The sequence below is a fragment of the Balaenoptera acutorostrata genome, chromosome 6 (genome assembly GCF_949987535.1).
Source record: "Balaenoptera acutorostrata chromosome 6, mBalAcu1.1, whole genome shotgun sequence".
In the NCBI taxonomy this organism is placed as follows: Eukaryota; Metazoa; Chordata; class Mammalia; order Artiodactyla; family Balaenopteridae; genus Balaenoptera; species Balaenoptera acutorostrata.
The window spans coordinates 88,340,546-88,360,164 of NC_080069.1; the positions used below are offsets into that span (position 1 = coordinate 88,340,546).

The 19,619-nt window shown below is 50.1% G+C and overlaps 3 protein-coding genes across 6 annotated transcripts; 1 reads left to right on the forward strand and 2 right to left on the reverse strand.

Moving 5' to 3' along the window:
• Positions 1-5,604: 5,604 nt before the first annotated feature.
• On the reverse strand, positions 5,605-6,613 carry SIT1 (signaling threshold regulating transmembrane adaptor 1). Its single transcript, XM_057548740.1, has 5 exons — positions 6,478-6,613; positions 6,224-6,359; positions 6,079-6,137; positions 5,930-5,991; positions 5,605-5,838 (listed from the first exon to the last, which is right to left on the reverse strand). Exons 1-5 carry the CDS (start codon positions 6,548-6,550, stop codon positions 5,605-5,607), a joined length of 564 nt encoding a protein of 187 aa, XP_057404723.1. The 5' UTR covers positions 6,551-6,613.
• Positions 6,614-11,222: 4,609 nt separating this feature from the next.
• Positions 11,223-14,546, forward strand: CCDC107 (coiled-coil domain containing 107). Of its 2 annotated transcripts, none has more exons than XM_007196963.3 (6): positions 11,223-11,422; positions 11,512-11,675; positions 13,762-13,825; positions 13,915-14,005; positions 14,102-14,214; positions 14,298-14,546. In XM_007196963.3, exons 1-6 carry the CDS (start codon positions 11,317-11,319, stop codon positions 14,543-14,545), a joined length of 786 nt encoding a protein of 261 aa, XP_007197025.1. In that variant the 5' UTR covers positions 11,223-11,316; the 3' UTR covers position 14,546. The 2 variants fall into 2 exon arrangements, with proteins under 2 accessions (XP_007197025.1, XP_007197026.1); XM_007196964.2 differs by having other exon boundaries at positions 13,765-13,825.
• Positions 14,547-14,679: 133 nt separating this feature from the next.
• On the reverse strand, positions 14,680-19,190 carry ARHGEF39 (Rho guanine nucleotide exchange factor 39). 3 transcript variants are annotated; one of them, XM_007196965.3, is made up of 9 exons: positions 18,213-18,485; positions 17,904-17,998; positions 17,519-17,639; positions 17,139-17,257; positions 16,460-16,530; positions 16,080-16,208; positions 15,687-15,916; positions 15,345-15,433; positions 14,680-15,162 (listed from the first exon to the last, which is right to left on the reverse strand). In XM_007196965.3, exons 1-9 carry the CDS (start codon positions 18,348-18,350, stop codon positions 15,147-15,149), a joined length of 1,008 nt encoding a protein of 335 aa, XP_007197027.2. In that variant the 5' UTR covers positions 18,351-18,485; the 3' UTR covers positions 14,680-15,146. The 3 variants fall into 3 exon arrangements, with proteins under 3 accessions (XP_007197027.2, XP_057404786.1, XP_057404785.1); XM_057548803.1 differs by lacking the exons at positions 17,139-17,257; positions 17,904-17,998 and having other exon boundaries at positions 14,680-15,159; positions 18,018-19,190; XM_057548802.1 differs by lacking the exons at positions 17,139-17,257; positions 17,904-17,998 and having other exon boundaries at positions 18,018-19,190.
• Positions 19,191-19,619: the final 429 nt, after the last annotated feature.

Genomic DNA, 19,619 nt, shown 5'->3' on the forward strand with positions numbered 1-19,619 from the left:
CTCAGATGAGCTACTGAGTGATTATTGCAAATCTTCAAATATCTTTCTTTCTTTCTTGGCTGGTTCTGGGTTGCAGGCCTTTTCTCTCATTAACTCGAATTCAGTTTTACTGTCTTTTAACTTCCACGGTAGCAGATAAGAAGAAAGAACTTTCATTCTCCCTGGATATGTGTAAGATTTCCCATATCCTTAGAGCTTAGGAATTTTAACCTGTATGTGGCTAAGTGTGTGGTTTTTTTCTTCTAGTTTTATTGAGATATAATTGACATACAGCACTCATAAGTTTAAGGTGCACAGCATAAAGATTTGATTTACATACATCATGAAGTGATTATTACAATAAGTTTAGTGAACATCCATCATCTCATATGGATATAAAATTAAAGAAATAGAAAAAAAATGTTTTTCCTGTAACGAGGACTCAGGATTACTCTCTTCACAACTTTCATATATAACGTACAGCAGTGTCAGTTATATTTATCATGTTGTACATGACATCCCTAGTATTTATCTTAACTGGAAGTTTGTGCCTTTCGACTGCCTTCATAAGTGTGTGTCTTTTCCTATCAATCCAGTCTGTAACTTGAGTCTTTCTTCAGCTCAGGGAAATTTCATCTGTTATTTAACTATGACCACTCCTCTCCTGTTCCTTTTTCTCCAGGAACTCATAGAATTTGTAGTTAAGTCTCCTGGGTCTGTTCCAATTTCCATCTTTCACCACATGATTTGCATCGCATATTTTTGTTACATGTTTTGAGATATTTCATCTATTTGATTTTCTAGACCTGTTTTTGAGTTTTATCAGTGACTCTCCTCTCCTTTGATTTATCTATGGACATTTTTAGTTCTGATATCACATTTTCATGTTCAGGGAAATCTTTTGTATTTGAGCTTCACACATTATCTCCTCCAGGCTCTCATTTTTTCAGTCAGAGGTTCATCTGTTTCCTCCAGCTGGTCTCTCTGCCCTCTGGTTTGTTTGCATTCTCCCAGCCTCAAGGACTGAGAAAGTCAATCCACCGTGAGTTTTTTGGAGAGTCAGGGAAACTCAGTAAAGCCATTCATTGTTCTTGGGAAGCAGGCTGTTTCTGGGACTTGCTGCCTTCCTGAAGATCTTTGCTCTTGGTGCTGAGACTGTTCTCCAGAAACTTGTCTGCAGGGAATTCTCTCAGCCAGGAGTTCAGCAGAGCCCACGTAAAGCTCATCACCTAGGGACTTCCCTGGTGGTGCAGTGGTTAAGAATCTGCCTGCCAATGCAGGGGACACGGGTTCCAGCCCTGGTCAGGGAAGATCCCACATGCCATGGAGCAACTAAGCCCACGTGCCACAACTACTGAGCCTGCGCTCTAGAGCCCGTGCTCTGCTACAAGAGAAGCCACTGCAATGAAAAGCCCACGCACAGCAAGGAAGATTAGTCCCTGCTGCCTCAACTAGAGAAAGCCCGCGTGCAGCAATGAAGACCCAACGCAGCCAAAAATAAATAAATTAATTTAAAAAAAAAAAGTTCATCACCTATAGCTGGGAGCTGTCGGGGGCTGTGGAAGCTTCTGTAGGCTTGCCACATGCCCAGAATCCCCTCGCTCTGGGTAGTCTAAGTATTATGGACAGATACAGTGATATTCACCAAAAGACTTAAAAACAGAAGCCGTTAATAGTAGGTGCCTCTGGGAACTACAACCTTTTACTTTGCTTTTTCCCCCTCTTCTAGGAGTTCTCAACTTTGGCACTTTTAACTTTTGCGGCCAGAAATTCTTTGTTGAGATTGGCTGATCTGTGTGTTTAGCGGCAGCCCTGGCCTCTACCCACTATAGACCAATAACACTCCCTCTCCAATTGTGACAGCCAAAAATGTCTCCGGATATTGCCAAATAAACCCTGGAGGGTACGGTCACTTCTGGTTGAGAACCACTGTTGTATACCCTTCAGATTTATTTGATTTTTTTAATCATGTGCTCACACTATTCCTGTAATTAAACATTTAACTGAGGTTATGAGACAGAGGAGGAAATATAAAGCTGTTGTGAGGAAGCAGAAGCATGAAGTAGAGAATATACATTAAGGGATGCTGATGCAAATTAGCAAAGTGGGAAGAAACTGGGAAATAAATAAAAGAGGCAGAGACAGAGAATCTGAGTCACAGCACTGGAGGAGCAGGAGTGTGAAGACCCACATCCTCCTGTCCCCAAGGTCCCCAGTGATGCCAAGATCTGAGATCCAATAACAGTCTGCATAGGCCCAGTCAGATCATAGCCACTGTTCTGGGATTCCCATTCCATCCAGTCTCTTAATTACCCCAGGTTTCCTTACAATAAACACCCCTTAAGCTAAGCTAAGTGAGTGTATTCCTTATCAACAAAGTCCCTGTAGATTTAGTGCCCAATAAAGAGATGGGTCCCCACTGTTGCTGCCAGTATTATATTCACTTCTTAGCACCTTACTTTAAGAGAGATTCTGGTCAAGTGAAACAATGGGAAGGATGAGTAGGCTGCAAATACGGTCTATAAAAGAACTGTAAAAGGAACTTTAGAAAGCTCTTCCTGGGAAGAAGGGAAAAAAGGCTTAGGCCATCCAGCAAGGCTGGCTTCCAATTCCTCCAGGGCTGTCATGTACAGGAGGAAGAAGACTGATTGTATGCCTATAGCTTAGGAGGCAGAATTGGTGACAAAAGTAACATGCAAGCAGATTTTGCTCCCCCCCCCCCAAAAAAAAAGTCTCAATAAGAAAGACTGGAAAGCAGCATTTGGTAAGGTAGTGAGCTCCGACTCTCTGGGAGTGTTTAAGAAGAAGCTCATAGTGTGGTTCCTGCAGTGGGTATAAGTTTGGGTCAGATCTGTCAGCCTCCTTCCAGCTATACAATTCTGTAGAAATGTGAAAGCTTGGCAAGAGGCTAGGTTAACTCACATAGTATGCAGAAATCTCTTAGGGTCAAATGGCATGATAGCACATTCAAGTATTAAATCAGAGGAGGGTGGCTGGTGGAGGAGTTGAGCAGTAAGAGGTTTAGCATCTTCAGGTGGCCTTGGTCAGCTGGTCTTTCCCCACAGAATTAGTCAGAACTTGTGGTTGGAAGAGTTAGAAAATCTAACTTAGTCTGACTTAAGCAAAAAAGGAACTGTATTAGCTTACATAAACAAAAAGTTCAGTAGGCCGGTCTAGCTCTGGGCATGGCTGGATTCAAGGTTTCAAATGAAGTCATCAAGACTTGGTCTCTCTCCATGTCCCAGCTTTGTTTCCCTCCTTTGTAGCCAAAACCAGCTTGTAAGTCTAGAGTTATCTTGACAGTGCAGAGCAAGGCCAACGTTGGAGGGGCCTTGGCTGAAGGGACTTCGAGGCCCTTCCCCACCTATAAGTAATTCCTTAAGAACTTCCTATCATTGAGCCTTTGACGACCCAAAGACCCTGCCTCTTTGCATCTTGAGCCTTGAGCGTAACCCTATCCTCCCAGCCGGAATCGCAGGAAGAGGGGGAACGCTGGGCCACACCCCCACCCCCGCGGGCCCTGGTGGCTTCCCCTAAGGATCAGCCCCTGGGAATTTGCCGAGGACAGGGCTCTCCTTCTGGCTGGAAACAGACACCAGTGAGGGAAGGGAGGCTGCCAGGGAAAGCACCTGGAGCTGTGGAAGGGGCGAGAACTACCAGGCATTTCGTGAGACGAGTTGATCAGCTAGCGAGATGTGGCAAGGGTGTCTGAGGCGGATCTGGCTGCCCCGACTTATTTCCTAGACTCAGGGATCAATTAGTAAGTTGCCGCGGTCCTGGCGTTCAGTCCTGAGGGCCTAGGCTAGGGCACGAGCCTCGGTGATAGGCGAGATAAGACGGTAAGAAAAATTCAAGGGTTGTAGGGGAGGGGGAAGGCAGAGGGTCCAGGCTTCGGGGACTGGAAGGAGAACAAAGTTCAAATAGCACCCAGCTTCAGACAGAGTGAGTCCGCTAGGTTCCGCGAACGGGGGAGGCGGCGGCTCTGAGAGCTACAAGCCCAGAGCTTCGCGAAGTCCTGGGGGTCATTCGGGGGCGCAGCCCCGCACGGTCGGGACTACATCTCCCAGCACGCTGTGGGCAGGGCAACATTACGCCTGCGCAGAGGTGGTGGCGAGGCCGCGTCGCACCAGGCGGGGCGCTCTGGGCTTGGTCCGGGCGCCGCGGAACCCCGCGGGGAGAGGGAGATCGGGGAGCGGAGGTCGGCTTCCTGCCTTGGCTGCGTTTGAGACCTCGGCTGCGGCTCCCGGCTCGTCCCAGGAGGTTGGCGGGACCCCAACCCTTGCTTCTTTCAAGGTCAGGGCGTCACGTCTCCCAGGCCGCGGACACATTGAGCCGTCTTCAGCACAGCAGCCCTCAGAACCCCACATCCAGCTGCCCGCGGTTCCCCGCATCCGGTGCCCGCCCCCAAAGCCACCTTCCCTCTCACACAGCCCCAGCTGCCCGCCGTTAACCGCGACGGGGGCCTCTTCTGGGGAGGCCCAGGTTGGGGTCCTCAGAGGTCCAGGAACCCTGGGGCATTTGGGTTATTGTGTGTGTGTGGAGAGGCGGGTCCCCCTTCTCATTGGGACCACCAGGCTGGTCTCAGGCTCAAGGTTCCTTCTCTGGTTTTCTCTGGGACTCTTAAGTAGGAAGGAGAGAAGTTTGGAAGTAAAAGCCTCAGCTTCCCCCCCCTTTTTTTTTTCCAAATCTCAGTAAGGTCTGTCAAGAGATCTACAGAGGCTGTAGGGGAAAATGGCCCAGACCTCAGGCTGTGGGTGATGGCCCTGGGGAAGGTAGGTCAGAGGGTGGGAAACTTGCAGACCGCAGGTGAGGGGAGTGGGGAGGCTCTGTGTGCAAATCCTGGGGATGTTCCAGCAGCAGCTGGGCTCCGGCCTCCACCCTAGCACCCACCCCTGCATCACTGATGCTGCGGCCCTTCTTGGCCCCTCTTTCCCAGGTAGACTCTCCCAGAAGTGCTCTGTGCAGAGTGCAGAGGTCACCGCCCCACCATGTGGGGCCTGTTGCAGGTGTGTGGCTTTCTAGGTGAAATCTAAACACTTTTTCAGAAGTTTTATTTAAAAACTTGGGCACATAACAGAGATGGCAGGATGGAGACTGGTATTCTGCCAGGGTTCTCAAGTCAGAGACCAGGCTTGGGTTTCTCAGGTCACTGAGTTCCAGGACCCTTCCAGCCTGTGGGCTCCTGAGGAGGATGCCCATCTGTGTCCTCTCAGACTCTTACCCCCTCCCCCCCTGCCCACTTCTTGTGCGTGAGGAGACACTGAGGTGTCAGGGGTAGACTAAGAGGAAGCCAGAGGGGAGGATCTGGTTAAGCTCTGGAAGGAGGAGTGAGGACCTGGGAGTTTGGGGGTTGAGAGGAATAGATAGAGGGAAAATACCGGTGGAGAGGGGGCCACTGCCTTTGCTTCCTCCACCCTCAAGAGATGGGGGGCCTGCCGTTCCTCTGAGATGTCTCCCTCACAGCTCAGATAGGAAGTTCGGGGAGCATAACTCCTGTGACTGAGCAATGGCTGCCTGTCTTCAGGGGGTGGTTGGGAAACAGTCATGTCCCAGACAGGGTAGCAGTAACCCCGGCAACAGAGGAGGTGGGGGAGTTGTATGCCCCACTGTGCCAGGCCCTCTGTCTCAGCTGGGTGCAGGCTGGCTGTTGGCGTAGGCCTGGTCTGGAAAGGAAGCCCGGGCTCTGCGGGTCTGGGCACACACTGAGGCGTAGAGCTCCGGCTCGGGGCTTGAGGCCTGGGGCTTTGGCTCAGGGTCCAGCACCACCTCCGAGTACTTGATGGGGCTTCCAGGGCTGGGGATCCAGCCCTGAGGAGGCCGCAGCTGCAGGCTGGTATAGCACATCACCTCCTCTGCAGCCTGGAGATGCAAGGCTGTTAGAAGTTCACTGGACCCTTGAAAAATTCCCCACTACCTTCCCTCCCCTCTTCTTCAGCCACAACTGACTCACCCTGGCAGGGCCTCCAGGTGTTGGATCCTGTTGGTCTGGCCCCGGTTCTTGAGACAGCCGTCCTAGGACAGGGAACAGGAATCTGGTCACTTCTTGTTCCTCCCCCTGCACCCTGGCCACCGTGCCCCTACCCTCTGAAAGCTTCCTACCTGTCTGCAGATAATGCAGGTTCCCGTACAGAGGGACCTCTTCCACAGACTCTCCAGGCCTGCAACACAGAGTTTAGGGGATGAGAGGGTACTTGTTGGTAAGGGGGAACTCTCGATCAACCCATCTCTGCTGCCCCCGACTCACCGTCCCTGTCCCGGATGGCTCCTGCTCCAGCCACTAGTCCACTGGAATAAGTGCACAGCCAGTGAGATGAGAAGCAGCAGCGTCACAACCCCTAAGAGGGCCCATAGTCCCCAGGCCTTGGTCACGGAGGGGATTCCTGTAGATGTGAGAGGATGGGGGGGGGGTGTTACTGCCCAGCCTAACCCTCCAGGTCCCAGCAGGTGGAACATGGAGCCACGTGACCCCTCCCCCTGCCCCTGCCCCGCCCAGCTCACCAGGCACTAGCAGATCCGTGCAGTTGTCACTTCTGCTCAGACCTGATGGTGTGGAAGCCGAATTTGCAGGCATCCTGCCCTGAGCCAAGGGGTCAGCCTGATTTATGGCCCAACACAGCTGCGGCAGCCCCCTTTACTCCCACCCCTCCCTGGGCCTGGCCCCCACGGCTCAGCACCTCCAATACCGGTGGTGGCAAAGTTACTGGTTTCCGGGGAGGAAGGGGGCGGGGAGGGATGAGTGAAAGAACAAAGACACCACCCTGTGCCTGCACCTGCACCACCCAGCAACTCCTGGGCTTCCGCCCCCACCCCCATCCCTCCCCTGTACCCTGTAGCAACTTCGGCCAGAGAAGAGGCAGGCCTGAGTTTACTGAGCCACTGGGCAGGTGAGCTCATGAAGACCCCAAGGCAGGCAGAAGTGGCATGAGGCGGGAGTGACAAGACAAGGAAGCCAGGCCTTAGGACGGAGATTGCTTTCTGCCACAGGCTGTATGCCTTTTCTCTCCAGCTCTGAGTCCCATGACAGAGAACAGAGAACGTATTCCTCAGTGAGCATGTTTTGAAGTGAAATGTGATGAGGAGGCCCCCTGGTGCTTACAGTCCCACTACCCCCGAAGGCTGACCCGAGGGGCATGTGTTAAGGTGACCTTTGTCGTTTTTATTATTATTGGTCTAATAGTTTGGGGGGTAGAGGAAGCTTGATTCCCTCCCCCTGGTCCACTTCATCCAAACTGTCCCTAGGAACTGTCAAGCTCAAAAGTTAGCTGATTCAGATCCTTCATAGTTCTTAACATGTACACCCTCAAATGTTTTACATCAAACATTGAAAAGGGTTTACTTCCCCAGATCTTGATTTTCCAATGTCCTTCACCAATAAAGGCAGTCAGGGTGTCATGGAGAAATGGTTGGCTCTGGGTCCACTCTCAGGAAAGAAGGAGAATGAAAGCTCATGTCTGACAGCAGTGATGTACTTGAAAACTAGTTAGGACCCAGAAGGATGCAGAGGCAGGGTGAAGGGCTCTACTGGCACATTGCAGCACACTTTGGACCTCAAAAAGGAGGATATTGAGTTATACACATTGGATGGAGGAAAAGAATTCATGAACCCAAGGGTACCTTTAAAAACACAGGAGCGGGAGTCAGGGAAGGAAAGGTCTTCTTTAGAGAAGATGCCAGCTGTGAAGTGTAGTTGTGCAGAATTAGAGAACCACCATCTGCTACCCACAATGCCATCACTGAGCCAGCAAGAATCCTCACTGGTGGTCAAAGCCTTTGTTAAGGAACAGGGTACCAGAGACAGACCACTTGTGATGATGACAGGGAAAGGGACCTTTATCATGGAGACATTCACAGACACCTCTTGAACCAAGTGCCCAAAGTGATGTTCTGTGTCCCTAATGGGATGCAGTGGGAGGAACTCTACATTGCCCATGTGATGTCCTGGACAAAAATGTTCAATGGGAATCAAATTATGAAGAAACAATTAGGCAAATCTAGAATGGGGGACACTCCACCAGACAAGTGACCTTAAGCTTTCCTAAAAGTCAATATCATGAAAGACAGAGACGGGGAGGGACAGGAGCAGTGTTCTAGATTGAAGATGAGTGGGGGCTGATGGATGTTTTCATTGCCTTGGTGATGCTCGTGCTTTCATGCATTATACCTACGTCAGCAATCATGAAATTGTGCACCTTTGTTTGTACTTTATTGTTTGTCAGTTATACCTCAATAGATGTATTTTTAAAAAGAGTCAGAATTTTTTTCTAGGTTAAAAAAGCCTGAAGCTAAATAACAGTGTATGAACATTGATTGAGATTTATATTTGGAAAATAAATTTAAAGATGGCTTTAAAAAAAAAAAATGTTAGCTGAATGAGAGAAACCTCTGCCCCAGATCTGTCCTGGGAAACAGCCCTGTGTTTGCACTTGTTCGCTTCAGGGAGCAGCAGAGTACCTGCCCTGCCCAGAAACAGCCCAACCACATGGGAGGCTGTTGATGTGGGAAGAGGGATTTTAAGTTCCAAATATAAACCTTAGACCAGAGGTCAGAGATCTGTTTTGTCTGGCCCATACAATGTTTTTTAAAAATTTAAAATCATTGCAGTGATGTGTCAAGGATGGGGATGGCAGGAGAGATCCTGCCCCTCCAGGCAATAAGAGGGTATTGTCTGTAGAGAATTTAAAAACAAAACTGATGGTGGCGCAGTGGTTGAGAGTCCGCCTGCCAATGCGGGGGACGCGGGTTCGAGCACTGGTCTGGGAGGATCCCACGTGCCGCGGAGCGGCTGGGCCCGTGAGCCACGGCTGCTGAGCCTGCGCGTCTGGAGCCTGCGCGTCTGGAGCCTGTGCACCGCAACGGGAGAGGCCGCGATCGTGAGAGGCCCGCGCACCGCGATGAAGAGTGGCCCCCACTCGCCGCAACTGGAGAGAGCCCTCACGCAGAAACGAAGACCCAACACACCCAAAAATAAATAAATTAATTAATTAATTAATTAAAAACAAACAAACAAAACTGACTAAAAATCAGTCTCCTTTTTATTATCACCAAGTTTCAGCAATTCTAAAAAATGTCAGTGATAAAATATTCCTTTCTCAAAAATATTTTGTAGCTCTACATTCTAAATTGTTGTAGTTACTGATGAGTTTTAATACTACTATATCAGCTTCAAATTAGCACATTTATATTACTTATCCTTTAGAAGTTTTCTAATCTACGACTTCCCCGGCCGTCCAGTGGTTAAGACTCCATGCTTCCACCACAGGGGATGAGGGTTCTATCCCTGGTCAGGGGAATTAAGATCCTTCGTGTGGTGTGGTGCGGCCAGGAAAAAAAAAAAGAAACAAAACTATTTTAATCTACGTGGAAGTTAATCTGTAGAACGCCCAGTTATACAACTGGCTCCTGACACAAACAGGTTCATCTACATGTGTTTATAGCCAGAATTAGTTCTTGACAATTTGGAGTTGTTCTTTGGTTTGGGCACAATTTCTGTCTCCTATGGTATTACACAGTCCTGCATTTAACCAGTAGATTTACAATGAACGATGGTAGCACAGTGATTAAAAAGTCAAATAAATTGACGTTGAGTTACTTTAATTCTGTCATTCTAGGTGAACACGTAGTTTTTATTTGTATTGAAAATTTCTGGAATTTACTGACAAATGGAATGTTTATGAATCTTTGCCAAACATCCTTATGTTTAAGACTTTCTTTTCCTATTTGTATGTCTGTTGCTTCATGTGAAAGAAACTTTTTTGAAATGAAAATTAGTAAAAGACATTCTTTAATCAACTACGTGGAGATTGACAAATCTAGCTATATTCTCTATTAAATAGGAATATGCAAAAATTACTTTTGACGAATTTGAAGAAGCTAACTTTAAAAAAGAAATTAGAGTTATCCATTACTCAGACAGGTTAAATGTAGGTGTAAGTTTTTTGCCCCTTTCTCAAAAAATACAGTAATGTAACTAAGAAATATTAACCCATTACCCTTTCTTGTTCTGTAATGTATATTTAATTTTAACTATTTTTTTATATTGTCAAGTTTGTATCTACAGAGTTCAATAAAAGAAATAATTCACTGTTTGAATTTCTGGCCCTTATTATTATTAGTTTCTTTTCTGGACCCTATTATTTGTTTCATTTCCTGATTATTACTGAAAATAATTTTGTCATATAGAAGAGGAGACTTTTTAAAAATCTCTCAGGTGTCAAATATGCGAAGTCTGACACTGATTCCTCGTCAACATTTAAAAACTGGAGATTTCCAAATTTTGAAATCCCTATTTTTGATCTATTGGAAAAAAATCAGAAGAGCTGGCGATAGTGGGCCCAAATTCCCTAAAGGCAACAATCAGCTGGGGCCCATTTATCCTATTACACCTGGCCTGAACCACTTATTTACATTGATTATGTCAACTGGCTTAGAGTCGAGGTTTGGACTACTCTGCTCTGCAGCCCAGGCTGCCTTTGGGTGGTCGGCTAGTCAAATAGGGGAGGCAGGATTCTAGCCCAGGCAGAGATCAAATTTTATCGTGTTACCATGCTACACAATAAATGGTGGCTATTACAGGCACTTGCCAGATGGAAAGGGCGAGGAAGAGGAAGCCGTTGCACGAAATGATACAGTGATGTATTAGGCCACAGGCGGAACAAGTAGTTCAGGGGTGTAGCTTGCTACTTTCTAAAAGGTACAAAAGCAGCCGCGCTGAGAATGAGCCCCGTGTGGTTGGTGCGCGCGGAGGCGCACTGCCTGCGTAACTATAGAAGTAGACGGATGACACCCCCAGCAACACGCCGCTCAGCTCCCCCACCAGCTGCGGGATCGCTTCTTAGCGGGTTTATCCGTGAAAAGCAGGGAAGGTCTACGTGCATGCGCACGCGGCACTCTCTGCCCGAGGTCCGGGGACTTTCCCCTAGGCGCAAGTAAGGAACTAGTCCCCCGTTCGTAGCCTAGGAAACAGGCCTTCAGCACGAGCTTACGCCACAAGAGGCGCGCTCTAACCTTTTATAGCTCCACGGGGAAATTTATTTCTCGGTTAGGGTGAGGAAATTGGTGGCGTGGCAAATAAAAACCACTTCCAGTTATAATCTTCTAAGACTGTACGCTTCTGGAGACATTCTGGCTAACAGAATACCTATGTAGAAGTAAGAAATGAACTAATTTCTTAAATGAACTAAGCTGGACCCACAGTGCTATGCAAATACGGCCTGACCCCGCCCACGCACTAGGTGGGCGTGACCTTCCTGGGAAGCCCGGAGCTGAACGGGCTCGGGAGCGCTCGGGTGCGTCCGACCTACGCCGGCGCCGTCCCGGTTCTCGCGGTGTCGGCCTGCAATGGCGAGCGTGGTGTCGCTCGTGGGTTCGCTGGGGCTGCTTCTTGTGTCTGCGCTGCCCGAGGTGCTCGGAGACCGCCCCAGCCCCGACCGCCGGGCACACTCAGGTACCAGCGAGGGCAGCTGGAGGGAGGCTGGGACTGCCCACAGGCCCCCAGGCCCCAGCTGTACTGACCGCTTCTGCCCTCCTCCTCAGGGGACGCCGCCCAGGTCGGCCCTGGGGCTACGGAAACCCGGCGGCGGCCGCCGCCGCCGCCGCCGCCCAAGAACCAGCGCGAGCGGGCCTGGGCCGGGGCGCTGCCCTTGGGGGCGCTGTACACCGCAGCCGCCGTGGCTTTTGTGCTGTACAAGTGCTTACAGGTGCGGGACGACCAGGGGTGGGGATGCCCCGAGCTTGAATCTCCCACGGGGGCGCTATGGTACCAAGAAGAAGACACATTTTCCCGTCAGTCTGTAAAATGACAAGAGTTCCTTGGCTTTCTAAGATTATGGGGTTATTTTGAGCATTCAGCGTGGTAGTGGCTGTGAAGGACCCTTGGTAAATTGTAAATAAATAATGATCATCACATTTAATCCTCCCAACAATCCAGTGAAGAGGTTTAGTCACTTGCTCAAGACCACCCAGAGCTAGTAACTGGTGGAGCTGGGATTTGAACCCAGCAAATGTCCATACTACAGTAAGTGCAGTTCCCGGTGAGATTCCAACCTTGGCACGAGCAGTTGATTACTGTAGCCAAAGTGCTTTTGGAGTTCGAGGTAACAAGCAGTCTCAAGTTCTCCTTGGGAAGGAGGCCCTGCAATGTGAACTGACAGTATATTGTGGTTGATTGAAACTGTTGAAATAGAAAGTAGTACCTCCCAGGGCTCTCCCTTAAGCCCTGGCCCTATCACTTACTTGCATTGGAAAATAGAGGGCTGAGCCAATTTGGAAATGATATGAAACTAGGAGGGATGGCTAATCGTGATCCAAAATAGACTTGACAGGCTAGAATGAGGGACTGAATTTAATGATGAAATTTTACAAGGAGAGATAATAAATTCTATTCTTGGACCCAAGTATAGTCTGAAAGAAACATAATTTGGCAGCAGTTTATTAGTTGACAAAGTTCAGTTGTGTGATGTGATAACCCACTTCCCAAATCAATGCTAGGAACGAGGTATTGTGCTTTATCTTCTGATCAGAACACTCCTGGAGAATTTTACTCTCTTGAGGGCACTGTTTTAAGAGCAGTACATGCTCTTAAAACAAACCAGAGTAAAGCAACCAAAGAAAACCGTGTCAAATGAGCACTGACCGCAAAAGACTGGCACTATTAAACCAGAGAAGACAGGGGGTATGACCAATTTCTTCAGATTCCTGAGGGGCTATCACGTTGAAAAGATTTGATTTTGGAAGGCTCTGATCAGTACCATGAAAAGAAGATACACGCAGGACAGTTTCTGGCTTTGTGTATAAACTAACAACCAGAACGTTCTCAAACTGATGACAGCTGCTCCTTCCTGGAGGTGTTTCAGTAGACTAAACCACCACGTGTGGGGCATACTGACATGTTGCTTCCTGTCCTGGGTGAGGAGCTGGACTAGATGTGATTGTGATTTTCTGAGGTAAAACCCCACTAGCTTTGTCTACCTGAAATTGTCCTCCTCCTCTTTCTGGCTTTGGAGACTGAGGTTATTTATTTACTTTTTTTTTTTTTTTTTTTTTTAAAGGATTTTCTTATTTATTTATTTATTTATTTATTTATTATTTTTGGCTGTGTTGGGTCTTCGGTTCGTGCGAGGGCTTTCTCCAGTTGCGGCAAGCGGGGGCCACTCTTCATCGCGGTGCGGGGACCGCTCTTCATCGCGGTGCGCGGGCCTTTCTCTATCGCGGCCCCTCCCGTCGCGGGGCACAGGCTCCAGACGCGCAGGCTCAGCAATTGTGGCTCACGGGCCCAGCTGCTCCGTGGCATGTGGGATCTTCCCAGACCAGGGCTCGAACCCGTGTCCCCTGCATTAGCAGGCAGATTCTCAACCACTGCGCCACCAGGGAAGCCCATATTTACTTATTTTTTTATAAATTTATGTATTTTATTTTTGGCTGCATTGGGTCTTCGTTACTGCACGTGGGCTTTCTCTGGTTGCGGCAAGCGGGGGCTGCTCTTTGTTGTGGTGCGCGGGCTTCTCACTGTGGTGGCTTCTTGTTGCAGAGCACAGGCTCTAGGTGCCCAGCCTTCAGTAGTTGTGGCATGTGGGCTCAGTAGTTGTGGCTCACGGGCTCCAGAGTGCAGGCTCAGTAGTTGTGGCGCACGGGCTTAGTTGCTCCGTGGCATGTGGGAATCTTCCCGGACCAGGGCTCGAACCCGTGTCCCCTGCACTGGCAGGCGGATTCCTAACCACTGCACCACCAGGGAAGCCCCAGGACTGAGGTTATTGAGAACCTCGTTGCCCTTGCCTTTTTCCACAGCAGGGGAAAGATGAGGCTACTTTTCTCCAAGAGGAGGCAGGCAAGAAGGATTCACTTCAGTCAGGTGGGTTTTGCAGAAGTCTGTACTTGGGGGGGATTAAGGGACAGCAGAAGGTAGGTAACCATTGCTCTCCTTTTCTCCCTTACCCCCAGAGCAACAGCTGGCCCAGCTGACACAACAGCTGGCCCAGACAGAACAACACCTGAACAGTCTGATGGCCCAGCTGGAGCCCCTTTTTGAGCGGTAAGGAGAGCACTGACCCTGTGGCCAGGGGAACTTGTGGTAGGTGGGAGAGGTGGGCACAGAGATTGGGCAGCCTCTGAGTGGACATATCTGCAGTGTGACTACCCTGGCTGGAGCCCAGCAGGAGCTTTTGCACATGAAGCTACAGGCCATCCACCAGCTGCTACAAGAGAGCAAACCAAACAAGGGTGTGGAGGTTCCAGAACCAGGTACAGGGCTGGGAGGTGAGAGTCTGGTGGAGGTAGAGACAAAGCCTCTGAAACTGGAACGTGCCTGATCTTCCTCTTCACAGAGGCCAGCACACCCTTTCCTGAGGACTTATGTATAGAGGAGGACGAGGAAGAGGCTGGTGACAGTCAGGCCTGGGAGGAGCCCCTAAACTGGAGCACAGGGACGAGGAAGCTAGCTACTCCCAGGGAAATGGAGCAGGGGCTAAGGAGAAGATGCCGGAAGGCTGCAGCAAAGGGCCCCAGTCACCGCCCCCACCGGGAAGGAGGGACAACAGCTGACAGTTTAGTAAAACAGAGTCTGTTTTTGTGACTGGATGCTCCTGTGTGCTTTTTCCATTTCAGCTGGACACACACACACACACACACACACACACACACACACCCACACACACACACACCCACCCACCCACCCACCCACCCACCCACCCATACTAGGTGCCTGAAAACAACCGGGCCTTCTTGAAAAGCTTCCCTTATTAGGACATAAAGAGGCTGTCTTCCAGTGCAGGAGCTGAGAAGACAGAGGGAGCTCCAGTCCTTCTCTTTGTATTCCTGAGGTCACCGTCATGCCAGCCTTCAGGGCACAAAAATCCCTTTTCTCATATTGCATAGCTGAGATAAAAAGGCTTCTCCAAAAAACTTTACTAAAATCCTGTGGGAAAATAAATTATAGAAACTACATACAACATAAAAATAGCTGGTTCAGCTGAGGTTCAGTTGGGTCAGGTTTGGTGTCCTGATTCTTAAGAGCTGGTCAAATGACATGGCGTGTCTCGGTCTCACGCAAACACAGAATGACCCTTCTCAAACCATGAAGAGTCTGTGTTTTGTTAGTACTGAAGAAGATTCCTTTGTACTTCCGACTCTGACCTCTCCCTGAGGTATCCTGGACTCAAATTTGTAAGATTCCTCTAGTTCTTCTGGCTGCTGTGGAGAGAAGACAGTTCAGGCACTGGCATGAGCACGCTATTCTGACAAAACCACCCAGGGTGTTGGATGGGGGAGTGGGGTGAGGTGGGGGTGAGCTCCAGACGTGAGAGAGGCTCCAGACTGCTGCCTCCAGCTCGTGGGCCTCACCACAGCACTCTTCCTGAGGGACAGTAACTTACCTGCTGGCCAAAGTCAGACTGTGGTGCCAGTGCGACAGCTCCTCCTGGTCTGTGGACATAAGCAGTAGCTTCTCGTGGGGAAAGGACAGCTAGGGAGAGACCACCTCTTAGCACATGGCTCAGAAAGGTCCTGCCTTAAGCTAAAGGCCCTGCTGTTTCCATTGAGGTAATTTAGGGCTGAAGTGAGAACCAGCTATGAACCCCAAGCCCTACTATGCTCTCAATGTAGGTGGCTCAGTTCCTGTGAGGGGGGCCCAGGCCTAGGAGATGAATGGTGCACAGGCACTTGAGGTATATTTTGGGCCTCTCCTACCTCACCTAGGGCTCTCGCCTGTTACTTACGCTGAGCAGTCCACCACAGGGGCCTCCTGAGTGGCCAAAGACCCTGTGGAGTTGACACTCGGCCATAGGGTAGAGGGCCTGGCAAGCAAAGGTGCCACTCTGCAGCAGATGCAATGGAGGTCGAGGCTTGGCCATGAGGAGTGCATCAGAGAAGAGGAAGAACATTCGGGGCCGAGGCTCCCCTCGGGGAGGCACCACCAGCAGCCAACCCTGGCGTAGGAACCAGCGACCTGGGGGATGGGAGAGCTGTTATTCTGATGCAGCTTCAGGACCATGATGCACGGAATAGAAGGAAAGGGAGGCTGAGGAAATGGGGGGTATGTGCTGGCAAAAGAGAGGATGGGGGGGTGGGAAAAGGGCAGTTTGAGGATTGAGGGGAAGCACACAGACTACCTGAGACAAGCCCCTTTGCCTGCCGTCCACTGAGCAGAGCCTGGACACGCTGGAGGTGCTGGTCATTCTTCTGTTTCTGACTGATGGTGTGGACTCTCTGGGCAGTCTCACTTATCCGCCGGGCAGCCCCTGCAATAATATTCCATGCCCCACTCCCAGCACAACTTTGACTTTGGGTGAATGGTGGTGGTGAAAGACAGGCTATTCCAGAGAGGACCAGGGTCAGAGTCTAACTTCTTGAAGAGTATGCAGGGCAATAGGAACATTGTATACAAGTCATTGGAAGACAGGGGCATATCAGACATTGTTGGAGGTCAGAACCAGAAATGGATACAAGAGAAGCAGTCTCCAAGGACTGCTGTGGAGGAGCAAAAACATACTTGTGAGCTGTTCATGGTCAGGGCTGTTGGGACCTGTGTTTTCAGCCAAAGCAATGGCAAGATTCTCATACCTGGAATTAGACAGTTGGAAGTTATGAGGGGAAGTAGAGCTGGGCAGAGTTTCCTCTGCCTGACACACAGATCACCCCCTATACAAACTTCAGTTGCAAAGCCAGGAAAGACCTGCTTGTGGCTATTTTATTCCCCTCTTTCATCTGAGACTCAGAACCTGGGTTCACACCACATGGCCCGCTTCCATTCCACATTGAAGAGTCAGAGGGGCAGACTGACCAAGGTTCAGGAGGCCAGATCCCAAGGTGAAAGTTAATCAACTTAAGGAGGATGCTACAGACAACTGACTGTAAGTTCTTAACTCATTCACAGGGACAAATTCTAAGCTAGGCGAGCCTTTCATCTCCAGAAACCCTGTTGCTATCCTTATTACAGGCCCCTCACTTCAGTGTATTGTGTTCCACAATCCCAGCTAAGGGCCTGAGGCTGCACAGCCCGGGTACTCCAGTGGGTTCACATTTACTCTTGCAAAAAGTTTTTGGGAGCAATTTGTCACAGGAGAGACACAGTGGGACAGATCCCATGGAATCCCACAAAGCTGAGAGCAGCAATCATACAGACTCAGAATTCTAAGAGAAGTTGGCTGAGTCAGGGTGAGTTCACTCACTGCTGGAGCCTCTGCAGAGGCAGAGGGAGCAGGTCCTGGAGCTGAAAGCCCCCAAACTCAGGGCGACCTTCCTGAAGTCGCACAAACCTCCGGAAACGTTTGTTCTTCTTTAATTGCTCCTAGAGTGACGGGGAAAGGGTTGGCAGCAGGGAGAGAAGCCTCTCCTACTACTGTATTCTTCGGTGTACACATCCCCAGCCCTCAGGAAGCTGTGTGCTCCTGAGAGAACCCCGTCTCCCTACAGGGAACTTAGTACAGAGCTGGGCACCCACAGGGCTCTATAAACGCAAGAACGGTGTGAATGAAGTTTGGGTCTCCAGATGAAGAGGCAATGTACGGAGGAAGAGGGGAAGGAGGACTTGAGGTCATCTTCAGGTTACCTGCAGGGTGGTCCGGGACCTCTCAGCGTTGGCAGCAAATTGGGTGTAGAGCTCCAGGTGGGGGCAGAAGCCCTCCAGCCCCTGTCCCCAGCGCCCTCCTTCGAGGTTGGGAAGCAGCTCTCTGCGTAGGTCAGGACAATAAAAGAGCAGCCCAAGAACTACTCAAGCACCACCTCTTTTAATTCTCCTACCCCTGCCCCGGAGGTAGTGCTATTACGCCATTTTACGGGTGGAGAACTGGGGCAGAGTAAGGCACTGGGCCAAGACCACAAGTGAGGTAACTGGCAGACTCCGAATGTGAACCGGGGTCGCTCCGACTCTGAGCTCCGTGCACTGCCAGAGGCCAGAGCTCTCCCTCCTTCTTTCCCACGCCCCTTCTACTCACTGGCTGGCGCCGTAAATGAGATCCCAGGGCCCAAACAGGGCCTGGCGCTCTGGTGGTCGCAGGGTGCCCTTGGCTCTCAGAATCCCCACGAAGTACTGCGGAAGGAGAGAATACCGGTATGCAGTCCGCAGAAACGTGAAGCCAGTGCCAAGGCGCCGCTAGAAACTCTGTTGTAAGTCGGCCTGAGCTCCCTACGTGCAGGCGTCCAGGTCAGGACCCACGATACCCCAGTCAGGGTCACCGACCTCGTAGGGGCCCTCCCACACCCTGAGGTTCCCGCCCCTACGGGAGGGTGTGCGGGCCCCGCACCGTGGCCACCAGCCCCAGCTGTTCCTGGTAGCGCCGCTCGGTCTTCAGCAGCTCCCGGGCAGTGCAGGCGCGTTTCCGCTCCCAGCGGGCACGCTGCTCTTGCACCGGGCACCGTGCGCTGGGGCCCGGGCTCTCCATGCCGGACTGAGGGGTCGACACTTGCAGCCGCAGCCCGCCGGAGATTCAAATTCCAACGGCTCCGGGGGCGGGGCCGTGGGGGCGGGGCCTTGGAGAGGAGCGCGCCCTCTGGCGCCTGGAGGCTGCGCGCAGGACGGAGCGTGCGCAGCTGCCAGCTGAACCGCATCAGGTCACCGCCAGGGCGGCGCTGCCGGTGTGCGGCGCTTTCCGGGGCAGGGCAGGTTGGGGCAAGTGGATGGCCCTCCTTTGAGTAGCACTAAGTTGGGGCAGCAGCGTGGACTTTGAGTCAGGAGAGTTGGGGGTTTAGACACTGGCAGGGTCACAGTGTCCCACCTGTAGAATTAAGATTCTGTCCTGGGCCCATGCCAAACACCAGGGTCCAGTTGTCCCCAATGCTTTCATGACTAGGAATCCTCACGGGTCACCAGGTTTTGAATATTTTGGCCCCCGGAAGAGTTGATAGGTTTTAAGTCACTAACTCGCTTTCTCTTTCCATACTGATCCAAAACCTGATAGCCAGTTAGCTTCCGGTCAGCAAGTGTCAATAACTAACATGGTGGGTCGGAATTGCTGTAATTCTGGCCAAAAGCTTAGAGTTGATGAGTCTGTGTTACCTAGTCAGAGATAAAATGTACCAGATTTTCTTTACTTAGTTAGGTCTTTTTGAAAACTGGCAATAGCCCTGGAGGGTAAATTAGCAGTGCCATTTTGTCAGTATGCATGAGATATCTTAAAATGTGCCTACTCTTCTAACCCAGCAATTCCACTTCTAGGAATGCATCCTAAAAAATAGATATGTGGACAAAAATATATGTACTAGGATGAGTGGCAAGATGTTGTAACAACAGAAAACTGGAAATCACTTAAATGCCCAATGGTAGAGAATTGGCTGGGAAAATTATGGTACAGCCATTAGAAGAATAATATGAAAGCATTAATGATGTAAAAAAGCTATCAATATGGGAAAACACATAGTATATTGCCGAGAGAAAAAAAGCAGGCCATAAAACTGTGTACAATATGATCTTATTTAGGTAGGATAACATATCCATGACTGGAAGGATAAACAATCAAAAGGTGATTGTGGCTTTTATCTCTGGGTGATGGGATCAAAGATAATTCATTCAACAAATATTTATTAAGCACCTAATCTGTTCCAGGCACTGGACCACTGAGGGGGTAAATGGGATAAATAGGGTGATTTTTTAAATTCCCTTATACTTTTCTGCTTTTCCCAAGTTTTCTGCTTGAGCATGCATGCATTACTTT